A 12,510-nucleotide genomic window follows, 5' to 3' on the forward strand; every position below is an offset into this window, starting at 1 on the left:
CTCTAAGGGTCAGGAGCTTAGCGACGGCTGCCATCAGGTGAGAAACTCTAAGATCCTTGGCTTACCCAGCACTAATGCTTGAGCTAAGTGTCCAGCAATCAGCGGCCGGGCAAGAGCTGCAGCTGCAGAGGTACTACTGCTGCTGTGGCTGCTAAATCCCCAACAAACAGCAAAGGGGCTAACAGAAACGGGGACCTGAAGAGGATGTTCTTGCCTGAGCAAAAGGACCCAGCCAGCTGCCTGGTGACCGTGCCAGCTCAGACACCATCCGCAGCACAGAACAATGCACGTGTCCTTCCACCCAGGCGAAGCCAAGGTTCTGCTTGCACATCAGATACAAGTTCTCACAGCTATTACAGTCCGCTGGGCACGGTGCGAGGGTCGCACCACAGCGGGACTCGGGGACATGGCAGCCAGACTGCACTGAGCAAGGTCTCTGGGAGGAGGAGGGAGACTAAAGTACCACAAAAGGTATTTTCTACAGAAAGGGGGTGGCAAAATCTCGGGTCTTCCAAAGCACATCAGGAGGCTGCTGAGAGAGTGACTAAAGGCTCGTTTCTAGGAAGAGCCTCTCACCCTTCCTTCCTCTGTACCTATGTTGTAATAATTATGAATATTATTATTAATATTTAATGTTGATTCATAAGGTTGTTAATCCAGGGGTTATTATTTAACCTGCTACTATAGAAATAAAACTCAGGGATTCGGAAAGATGGAGGCGCCGGGACGACTCTCGTTCTGACCAGCAGCACAGCAGGATTGGCACAGTGACCAGCAGTCAGAACTCGAGGCCATAAAACACAAGTGACTGTGTTTCCCAGGTGAGAGGACACCCCACGGTGGGGGATTCAATCAGCTTTAACTCACCCAGCTAAACCGGAAAAGAGATCCCGGTTCCACCAGGCACTTGGTCGCCAGCCCAGAGCCACACGCCAGCGTGCTCTGATCACTGTCCCAGACTGAACTGTGGGCACCACAGCATCAGAGGCTGAGATTTCCAGACGAGAGATAACCCCATGGTGCAGGAAACGATTGAGACTGACCTTAGGTCACCCAGACATTCCCTGGAAAAGACTCGGGGTTCTGAGGGCGCCCAGGAGCCAGCCCAGAGCAAGAGCCAGGGACCCAGGTGCCAGCACAGAGTCCTGCCTGCAAGCCTGATTCGCCGCCTCAGATAGAACTGTGGGCCCCAGGGCACCAGAGATTGAGTTTCTCTGTCAGGTGTAAACCCACAGGGAGGGGAATGGCTGGTCTGAGCTCAGAGCACTCAGCCGATACCACCACCCCAAAAAGGTCTCGGGAAAAATTACCCAGTTTCGGCAGCCACCCAGGCACCCAATCCCCAGAAAGGCAGAAAGGCGGAACCACGTAAGTCTGTGCCTGCGGGTCCTACTCGCCATCACAGACAGAATGGCTGTCCCCAAAGCAAAGACTGGGTGTCCCTGTCAGGAGGAAACCCCACAGCAGGGGAATCATCAGGTCCAATGCTCAGGACACCCAGCTCCAAAAGACTTTCTGGATTCATGCAGACTCTAGGCTCTAGCCTTCTACTGCAGTCATGAGCACTGTGCTCACCCGCCATTATTGAATACCGCTAGGGCACTGGGGCACACAGCTGCATCCTCAGACCTACAAAAGCCAGAGAGCCATTACAGCAGCCCTCAGATACTGCTCCAAGGATCAACCAGTTATCCCTAGCTAAACTGACAAAACTGTGGGAATCCCTGGTTCTTCAAGAGGGCTGCACCCAACAATTACACCTTAAGAGCAACAGCTGCTGCTCACTAAATTCAGAGCAAGAAACCCAGCAGCAGGGCAGCCATCACCTGGACCTCTCCTGATGAGAGGAGAGCCTTCCTGAACACCACAGTTACCACACAGGTCCACACACCTGAAGTGAACTGTGACAAGTCCTGAGAAGCACCACCATTCAGTTGATCATACCCAAACAGCAGAGGACTTCAGAACCCCACCAAGTGGATTCTTCCCACCCCAGGAACCAGAAGGCACCAGAAATTAACAGACAACACCTGAGACAAAGAGATGGGTAGAGGCCGGCGAAAAAGCACAACCAACAAAAGGCAAAGCAATATGGCATCCCCAGAACCCAGTTATCCAGGGACAAGTAGCTTTGGACACCCTAACATAAGTGAAATTCAAGAAGATGACCTTACATCTATGCTTATGAAGAGGTTAATGGAGGAAGCAAATAAAATGCATAAAGAATTAGGGGAAGATATAATAAAACAGATTATGGTCATCCGTAAAGAAATACAGGAAGATGCAGCCAAACAGTTTGTGGCGGTCAGAGAGGAAATGATTAAATCACTGAAAGAAATAAAAGAAACAAAGGAATGTTCAAACAAACAGCTGAAGGATTTGAAGGAAAATACAGTCAGACAGGTGAAGGAAATCAACAAAATGGTTCAAGATCTGAAGATAGAATTGGAAAAATTAAAGAAAACACAAATGGAGGAAATCATGGAGAGGGAGAACCTAGGAAAGAAAACAGGAACTACAGAGGTAAGCATAACCAACAGACTACAAGAGATGGAAGAAAGACTCTCAGGTGTGGAAGATACAATGGAAGAAATAGATGTATCCTTCAAAGAAAATAATAAAACTAAAAAATTCCTGACACAAATTATCCAAGAAATCCAAGACAACATAAAAAGACAAAACCTAAGAATAATAGGAATAGAGGAAAAAGAAGATTCCCTCCTCCAAGGCCTAGAAAATATTTTCAACAAAATCATTGAAGAAAATTTCCCCAACTTAAAGGGGAAGCCTATAAGAATACAAGAGGCCTACAGAACACCTAATAAATTAGACCAGAAATGAAAATCCTCCCATCACATAATAATCAAAACAGTAAGTATACAGAACAAAGAAAAAATACTGAAAGCTGCAAGGGAAAAAGGCCAAGTAACATATACTGGCAAACCCATCAGAATCACACCTGACTTCTCAACAGAAACTATGAAAGCCAGAAGAGCCTGGACGGATATCATGCAGACCCTAAGAGAACACAGATGTCAGCCCAGGCTACTGTACCCAGCAAAACTCTCAGTCCTCATAGATGGAGAAAACAAGATATTCAATGACAAAAACAAATTTCAACAATACCTACACACAAATCCAGCGTTACAGAAGATACTAGAAGGAAAAATACAACCCAAGAAAATTAACTACTTTCAAGAAAACACAGGGAATAAATAACCTCACTACAGCAAAACAAAAAGTAGCCAAACACACTGCCATAGCCAACATCAATATCAAAGGATCTAACAGCCACTGGTCATTAATCTCCCTCAACATCAATGGACTCAACTCTCCAATAAAAAGACACAGACTAACAGAATGGATATGTAAACAAAACCCAACACTGTTGCATACAAGAAACACACCTAAATCACAAAGATAGACATTACCTGAGAGTAAAGGGGTGAAAGATGGTTTTCCAAGCAAATGGACCCAAGAAGCAAGCAGGAGTAGGCATTCTAATATCTAATAAAATAGATTTTCAACCAAAATTAATAAAAAAAGATAGAGAGGGACACTTTATACTCATCAAGGGAAAAATCCACCAGGAAGATATCACAATCCTGAACATCTATGCCCCAAATTCAAGGGCACCCACATTTGTAAAAGAAACTTTAATAAAATTTAAACCACACATAGACCCCCACACATTAATAGTGGGAGACTTCAACACCCCACTCTCAACAAAGGACTGGTCAACAAAACAGAAATTAAACAAAGAAACAATAACTCTGACAGAGGTCATGAATCAAATGGACCTCACAGACATCTACAGAACCTTTCACCCAAACACAAAAGAATTTACCTTCTTCTCAGCACCTCATGGAACCTTCTCCAAAATAGACCATATAGTTGGTCACAAAGCAAGACTCAACAGATACAAGAAGATTGAAATAATCTCTGTATCCTATCTGATCACCATGGACTAACACTGGATCTCAATGACAAAAATAGCAAAAGGCCTACACACACATGGAAACTGAACAACTTGCTACTAAACGACAGCTGGGTCAGAGAAGAAATAAGAAAGAAATTAACGACTTCCTAGAATTCAATGAAAATGAAGCACAACATATCCAAACTTATGGGATACAATGAAAGCAGTGCTAAGAGGAAAGTTCATAGCACTAAGTGCCTTCAAGAAGAAATTCGAAACATCTCATGCAAGCAACTTAATGGCTCACTTAAAATCCCTAGAAAGAAAAAAGAAGCAGACACACCAAAGAGGAGTAGACGGCTGGAAATAATCAAACTCAGGGCTGAAATCAATAAATTAGAAACAAATAAAACAATTCAAAGAATCAATGAAACCAAGAACTGGTTCTTTGAGAAAATCAACAAGATAGATAAATCCTTAGCCAAACTAACTAAAAGGCAGAGAGAAACTATCCAAATCAACAAAATCAGAAACGAAAAGGGGGACATAACCACAGACACTGAAGAAACCCAAACAATAATCAGGTCTTACTTCCAAAGTCTATATGCCACAAAATTTGAAAATCTAAATAAAATGGACAATTTTCTTGACCGATTCTACATGCCAAAGCTGAATCAAGACCAGGTAAACCAATTAAATAGTCCTATATCCCCTAAGGAAAGAGAAGCTGTCATCAAAAGTCTGCCAAAAAAAGCCTAGGGCCAGATGGTTTCAGCACAGAATTCTACCAGACCTTCAAAGAAGAGCTAATACCAATACTCTTCAAACTATTCCACAAAATAGAAGGAACACTACGAAACTCATTCTATGAAGCCACAGTCACCTTGGTACCTAAACCTCACAAAGACCCAACAAAGAAAGAGAATTTCAGGCAAATCTCCCTCGTGAACATCGATGCAAAAATACTCAACAAAATACTTGCAAACCGAATCCAAGAACACATCAAAGATGTCACCCACTACGACCAAGTAGGCTTCATTACAGGCATGCAGAGGTGGTTCAATATATGGAAATCTATCAATGTGATCCACCATATTAACAAACTGAAAGAAAAAAACCACATGATCATCTCCTGAGATGCTGAAAAGGCATTTGACAAAATCCAACATCCATTCATGTTTAAAGTCTTGGAGAGATCAGGGATACATGGAACACACCTGAACATAGTAAAGGCAATATACAGCAAGCCTATAGCCAATATCAAACTCAATGGAGAGAAACTTAAATCATTCCAACTGAAATCAGGAACAAGGCAAGGCTGCCCACTCTCTCCATATCTCTTCAACATTGTTCTTGAAGTCCTTGCTAGAGCAATAAGACAGTTGAAGGAGATCAAGGGGATACAAATTGGAAAGGAAGAAGTCAAAGTATCACTATTTGCAGATGATATGATGGTATACCTGAGTGACCCCAAAAATTCTACCAGGGAACTCCTACAGCTGATTAACACCTTCAGCAAAGTGGCTGGATACAAAATTAACTCAAAAAAATCAGTAGCCCTCCTGTATACAAAAGACAAAAGGGCTGAGAAAGAAATTAGGAAAACAACACCCTTCACAATAGTCACAAATGACATAAGGTACCTCGGAGTAACCCTAACCAAGGAAGTCAAAGACTTGTATGAAAAAAAAATTCCAGTCTCTGAAGAAAGAATTAGAAGATATCAGAAGATGGAAAGATCTCCCATGCTCATGGCTTGGCAGGATTAATATAGGAAAAATGGCAATCTTACCAAAAGCAATCTACAGATTCTATGCAATTCCCATCAAATTACCAACACAATTCTTTATAGACCTTAAAAGAAAAATTCTCACCTTCATATGGAACAACAAGAAACCCAGAATTGCTAAAACAATTCTCTACAGTAAAAGATCTTCAGGAGGTATCTCCATCCCTGATCTCAAGCTGTACTATAGAGCAACAATACTAAAAACTGCATGGTACTGGCATAGAAATAGACTGGTGGGTCAACGGAATTGAATAGAAGACCCTGACATAAATCCACACACTTATGGACACCTGATTTTTGACAAAGATGCCAAAACCATTCAATGGAAAAAAGACAGCATCTTCAACAAATGGTGCTGGTCTAACTGGATGTCTACATGTAGAAAAATGCAAATAGATCCATACTTATCACCATGCACAAAACTAAAGTCCAAGTGGATCAAAGACCTCAACATAAAACCAGACACACTAAACCACTTAGAAGAAAAAGTGGGGAAGAGCCTTGAGCTCATTGGCACAGGAGACAACTTCCTGAACAGAACACCAACAGCACAGGCTCTAAGAGCAACAATCAATAAATGGGATCTCATGAAACTGAAAAGCTTCTGTAAAGCAAAGGACACTGTCGTCAGAACAAAACAACAGCCTACATATTGGGAAAGGATCTTCACCAACCCTATATCTGACAGAGGGCTAATATCCAGTATATATAAAGAACTAAAGAAGTTAAACAGCAAAAAATCAAGTAATCCAATTAAAAAATGGAGTACAGAGCTAAACAGAGAATTCTCAATAAAGAAATATTGAATGGCAGAGAAACACTTGAAGAAAAGCTCAACCTCATTAGCCATCAGGGAAATGGAAATCAAAACGACCCTAAGATTTCATCTTATACCCATCAGAATGGCTAAGATCAAAAACTCAAGAGACAATACATGCTAGAGAGGTTGTGGAGAAAGGGGAACCCTCCTCCACTGCTGGTGGGAATGTAAACTTGTACAAGTACTCTGGAAAGCAATCTGGGGCTTTCTCAGACAACTAGGAATAGCGCTTCCTCAAGATCAAGCTACACCACTCCTAGGCATATACCCAAAAGAGTCTCAAGTACACAATAAGGACATTTGCTCAACCATGTTTGTAGCAGCCTTATTTGTAATAGCCAGAAGCTGAAAACAGCCCAAATGCCCCTCAGTGGAGGGATATACAAATTGTGGTATATCTACACAATGGAATATTACTCAGCAATTAAAAAAAAAAAAAAGAAAATCATGAAATTTGCAGGTAAATAGTGGGATCTGGAAAAGACCATCCTGAGTGAGCAGTCCCAGAAGCAGAAAGATGTACAGGGTATATACTCACTCATATAGACATATAATATAGGATAAACCTACTAAAATCTGTATACCTAAAGAAACTAATCAAGAGGGAGGACTCTTGCTAAAAAGCTCAATTTCTATCCAGAAAGGCAAAGAGGATGGATATCAGAAGAAGGAGAAAAGAGGGAAAAAGTCAGAAGCCTGACACAGAGGACCTCTGAAAGGCTCTGCCCTGCAGACTATCAATGCAGATGCTGAGACTTATGGGCAATCTTCGGGCAGAGTGCAGGGAATCTTAGGAAAGAAGTGGGAAACAGCAAGATCTGGAGAGGACAGGAACTCCACAAGAAGAGCAACAGAACCAAAAAAATCTGAGCACAGGGGTCTTTCCTGAGACTGATACTCCAATCAAGGACTATGCATAGAGATAACCTAAGACCCCTGCACAGATGTAGCCCATGGCAGTTCAGTATCCAGGTGGGTTCCATTGTAATAGGAACAGGGACTGTCTCTTACATGAACTGATTGGCCTGCTCTTTAATTACCTCCCCTGAGGGGGAAGCAGCATTACCAGGCCACAGAAGAAGACAATGCAGCCACTCCTGATGAGACCTAATTGACTAGGATCAGAAGGAAGGAAAAGAAGTCCTCCCCTATCAGTGGACATGGGGAGGGGCATGCATGCAGAGGGTGGAGAAAGGGAGGGGTTGGGACTGGAGGAGGGAGGGAACCACAAGGGGGGATACAAAGTGAATAAAGTGTAATTAATAAAGAATTAAAAAAAAAAAAGAAAGAAAACTCAGAAACCTGTTAGATTTTTAATAGGCCTTACACACTGGGGCTGGGCAGATCTTAACCCCTAACCTACCTTGTTATTTCCCAGCCACACATTCCATCCAAAATTCTTGCACATGCTACATTTGGGCTGCTTCTCTCCGTCATGCCGGTCCTCAGAGCAGGCTCCTCCCGGTCACGCTTCTCGTTCACACTGACCCATGGCCACCTGCTCCTTCTCTGCTGAACTTTTCTCTCCCACCCCTCCTGATCCTTCTGCCCTCCAAGCCTGTGAACCTTAGCTCTGCCTACCCTTCTTTTGCCCAGGTACAGGCAACTTTATTGGCCAGTCAGGGATAATGTGGGAGGCAAGGTTACACAGCATCATCTGGTGTATGTGTGCATTTGCTCACAGAACAGTAAAGATCTCTGGGGACAATCGAGTAACACTTCAATACTCAGTAGCTCTATATCAACCACAACATATCTGTCTGCCTGTCTACCTATCATCTATCTATCTATTATCTATCTATCTATCATTCTATCTATCATCTATCTATCATCTATCTATCATCTATCTATCATCTATCTATCTATCTATCTATCTATTTATCTATCACACACACACACCTTCGGAATGCTGCCCCATGGCCATGTGCTGTGACAGCTGTGTTTACGGGGCAGCAGCCAGCAGCCACGACAACCATCAGCTTCCTGTGCACAGAGCCAAGGCTACACAGAGGACTCCAGGGCTGTCCATCCATGCTGGACCCTGTCATTGGCTGAGCCAGTGTCTGGGCACATCTGAGGCCTCCTGGTCCCTGCCACATTCTATTCCAGTCTAGATCCCACCCAGGAAGGAAAAGAGGAGGCAGGGTAAGGACGAACCATCTAGCAGCAAACGCCATATGCTTGGCTTGGAGTCCTCTAAGACTAAAAACGCCAGGCCATCTTGAGCCCCTCCTACCTTGGCATGTTTGGTAGGCATGGCACTGCACTTCCAGAGGGGTCCCGACTCCGTGTCCTTCTCTGAGCTCATCTCAGCGGGGGCCTGGGAGACAAAGAGAAGAACAAGTGTGTCAAGGCAAATCACGTGACAAACATCTCGGACCAGCCAAAGCCATGCACTCCAGGGCATCACTGTGTTCTTGTGTGGCCTCCTGCAGCTTGATGCTGCTGCTCAGCCTCACCCACCAGACCCGGTCAGTGCTCTGTGGCCTGTCCACGGACCCTTCGGGCCCCTTGTAAGTGACGCTGCAGGACTAAGTGTTAAAGCAGTCAGAGCATCAATGTGAGCTCCCCACACACTCACACGCGTGCATATACAATGTATATATGATTGGCACACGCCTCCCCAGCACCTCTGCTTGCTCCGTGCAGAGGAGCACATGATGCAGGGGAAGGGGCCAACAGGGGTGGTGACAGGTGTGCCCTCCCAACCCCCACCAGGAGAAAGAAGGATCCAGGCTGCTGCACACTGCCCTGGTGGAGGGGCCATGCTGAGTGGCAGGTGGGGCAGGCAGCAGTCAGGGCCAACCCTCCTGGTCCAGGCAACAGGGAAAGGGAACATTTGCAAATTACAGAAAAGCGTTCTTCCCCTGTGCCACCTGACCGGCCAGTACTTGGCTGCTGTGTTTGGGTCTCGCTTCACACCTGTGTTGGAGCCAGAGGGCCCATGGAGAAGCTCTGGTACTTGAAGGGGATGTGGGCAGTCTCCCGGGGCCGCAGGTAGAGCTGGGGGGCCAGGCTGCCCCGCAGATGGAACATGTCCTCCTCCAGGGGCGTGTGCAGGCCAGTGGCCTCCTTGAAGTACCTCCACTCCTGGCTGTCCAGGACGATGCTAGAGGGACAGAGGCAGTGGTGGGCCATGCTGTGTAAAGGAGAGGCACCCACCACCCACAGACCCTGTATGAGGGGACACAGGCCAGCCCGCCCGGCCTCCACACCAGAGGCCCACAGCCCAGAAGACGCACAGCCCATGCACAGCTGTCGGCAGCGGCTCTTACCTGAGCTCAGGGCTGTCCAGTTCAATGGTCACCGTGTGCTGAGTGTTGTGTGGGTTTTTAAGGGCAAACTCAAAGAATTCCGCTGTGCCCAGGGTGGCGTACAGGGTGTGGTGGGTGGTGATGGCCTGGCTCAGGACGCTGCTGATGCTGTCGGCCTTGGTCCGTTCCCGGTAGGCGTCAATGACCTGCATGTCCCGTGAGTGCTGTGCACGGACGTTGTGCTGGGCCTGTCAAACATGGGGACACACCTCACGTCCTCCCCGAGTCCCATGCAACTTCCCCTTCTTCAGCCGTGTGGTTTGGAAGTGCTGCCCGTCATCCATACTCCAGGGATCTCAGTGCTTGTCTGAACAGATCACAGCACGACACCCCACGTGCTCCTAAGAGGCCCCTTCAGCCACCAAGGAAAGATACCAGGCATAGTGTATGGGAATTAGGATCAGCAACGTCAAGTGACAAAGAACCACATGGCCACAGGACTCACCCAGCAGATACCCAACATGGAGAGGAGATGTAAGTCACGTGTGCCAGGCCAGCCTCCAGCTGACCTTGGGCCAGGTCCACATTGGACAGCCAGCTGCAGTGAGGCTCAACTGTCTCCTGCCTCACACCCTCTTCCCTCGAGCCCTCTTCCACCACAGCCACCTTCCTCACACCCTCCTCCTTCATGCCCTCCTCCCTCAAGCCCTCCTCCTCCACGCCCTCCTGCCTCACACTCTCCTCCCCCACATCCTAGCAAAGCAGTGGCCTGCAGCACCGACAGGGTGTCCAGTTTGCACTATAAAGTGGGGGTGCTCTGTAGGGCTTACCTACCCTATGCCAGGGCTCTGGCGGTGCAGATTCACCCTGAGCCCCTCAGATCCAATGCTAAGGAGGCTGAGCTGGCAGAGGGGGCAGGGCAGTGGCCTGAAGGGACTTTGGACTTAAACTCACTTGAAGTAAGGACACAGAAGCCCTGGTCCCCAAGTGTGCGGCGAGACCTTTTAACAAAAGCTCTCCTAAGCCGGGCATGACAGCGCACATCTTTAATCCCAGCGCTCAGGAGGCAGAGGCAGGTGGATCCTATGAGTTCAAGGCCAGCCTGGTCTACAAAAAAGAGTCTGGGACAGCCAGGGCTACACAGAGAAACCCTGTCTCAAAAAAAATCCCCTGTTGGCCAAAGAGTCCACGTCTGAGTCCTCTCCTGCAAACAGGGTATAGGCAGGTGAGAGGAGACAGGTTGGGGGGGGCTCACCAGCAAGTTGATCCTGCGGCTGTCGGGCTCCCCTCCGGACTCCTGCAGGCGGACCAGCCGCATCCTGGCCAGCTTACGCCTGTGCACAGCGTCCGCCTCCTGGCCTGCAGCCTGTGCTCCCTGACCAGCCCGGGTGTGGGTCAGCAGCATGGCGGCCAGCTCACTGTCCACGTCAGCCAGCTTCTGCGCTTGCACAACACGTTTTCCTATTGAAAGGGCCAAAGGGAGGGTCAGGGGCGGGGAGGGGCGGAGTTCCGGCAAAGCCAGTGGCGGTCCCAGAGTGGGTCTGCTCCGTGTCACTCTATGACAAAGATGCAGATTCAGGGCCTGGTCCCCCAGAGCAGCTCCTCAAACCTAAGCCACTCCGATCCTGGTCCTTCCCTAACACTAGGAGGTGATTTTCTAAGAGAGAAGCCAGGTGCACGCGTGTATACCTGCACGATCACACCCTCTCCTGAACTGTGGCCTCAGGTGGGGAGGTCATGCTGAGAGGCCTCTCCGGCATACCCGGTGCATCTGCAGGCTCCTCACTGCCTGTGTGGGTATTCGCTGTACACGGAGTGGGCACCCACATAGGACGTCAGGTGTGGACGTACATGATCCCAGCTCGGGACGTGGAGACAAGAGGGTCCCAGCAGCTCACTGCTCTCCAGCTAGGCAGTGTAGCCAACTGGCAGGCTCTAGGCTTAGTGAGGGGCCCTGCCTCAAAAACTTAGATGGACAGCTATAGACATTCAGTGCCGACCTCTGGCCAGCACAAACACACACACAGACACATACAGGCACGCACACACGGGTACACATGGATTGTGTCATCTCTTCCCTGTGTGAGCAGCTCAGACTTAGGCAATTAGCAGAATTACCATTGCTCTATAAGACAGCATGGTTGGATGCAGGGCCCCAAACAGAGGAGCTTAGAGGTTCAACAGCTCTTTAAGCTCCCTGAGTCCATCATTAGGGACCCCGGCTGGACGCACCCAGCCAACCTTGGACCCAGACACTGGGGCAAGGGACAGCAATGTGAATACACACACACACACACACACACACACGCAGGCTTCTGCCTTACTGAACCACACACACCCCACCCACGTGCCCCCCAGCATGGGGCCACAGTCCCAACTCACGCCCAGGGCCGCCTGGTGTAAGGAGGCTTCCCCCAGAGAAGAGGCTGGCTCCATCATTTGAGATGACCCGAGACCTGGATGGTGGCAGCGAGCTGGAGCCTCTTGCTCTCGGCTCACACGCATGACCTAAGTGAAAAGCACCCTCGTAAGACATGGCCCATGCGGAGCCCGGCCTGCAGCCGCCACGACACTCCCCCGACCCTCTAGTGTGCTCCGTGCCTGCTGTTGCAGGCCGAATGCATCCCGCAAGGCGGACTGTGGCAGTCTCTTCTCCAGACATGCCACCACTAGGTTTCAGTCCCACACCAGAGTGCAAATCCATCATCGTCAACACTAAACCCGAGCT

At 47.8% G+C, this 12,510-nt stretch overlaps 1 protein-coding gene across 2 annotated transcripts in view; it reads right to left on the reverse strand.

Moving 5' to 3' along the window:
- Positions 1 to 12,510, reverse strand: part of Nphp4 (nephrocystin 4) — a 93,581-nt gene that overhangs the window by 6,534 nt on the left and 74,537 nt on the right. For both annotated transcript variants that reach the window (XM_060378965.1, XM_060378964.1), the window contains exons 19-23: positions 12,165 to 12,290; positions 11,038 to 11,243; positions 9,804 to 10,030; positions 9,451 to 9,637; positions 8,765 to 8,848 (exon numbers count right to left, since the gene is read on the reverse strand). In XM_060378965.1, coding sequence (XP_060234948.1) covers positions 8,765 to 8,848; positions 9,451 to 9,637; positions 9,804 to 10,030; positions 11,038 to 11,243; positions 12,165 to 12,290 — 830 coding nt within the window. The remainder of the gene's footprint in view (positions 1 to 8,764; positions 8,849 to 9,450; positions 9,638 to 9,803; positions 10,031 to 11,037; positions 11,244 to 12,164; positions 12,291 to 12,510) is intronic.

This window comes from Meriones unguiculatus, chromosome 3 (assembly GCF_030254825.1).
Source record: "Meriones unguiculatus strain TT.TT164.6M chromosome 3, Bangor_MerUng_6.1, whole genome shotgun sequence".
NCBI lineage: Eukaryota > Metazoa > Chordata > Mammalia > Rodentia > Muridae > Meriones > Meriones unguiculatus.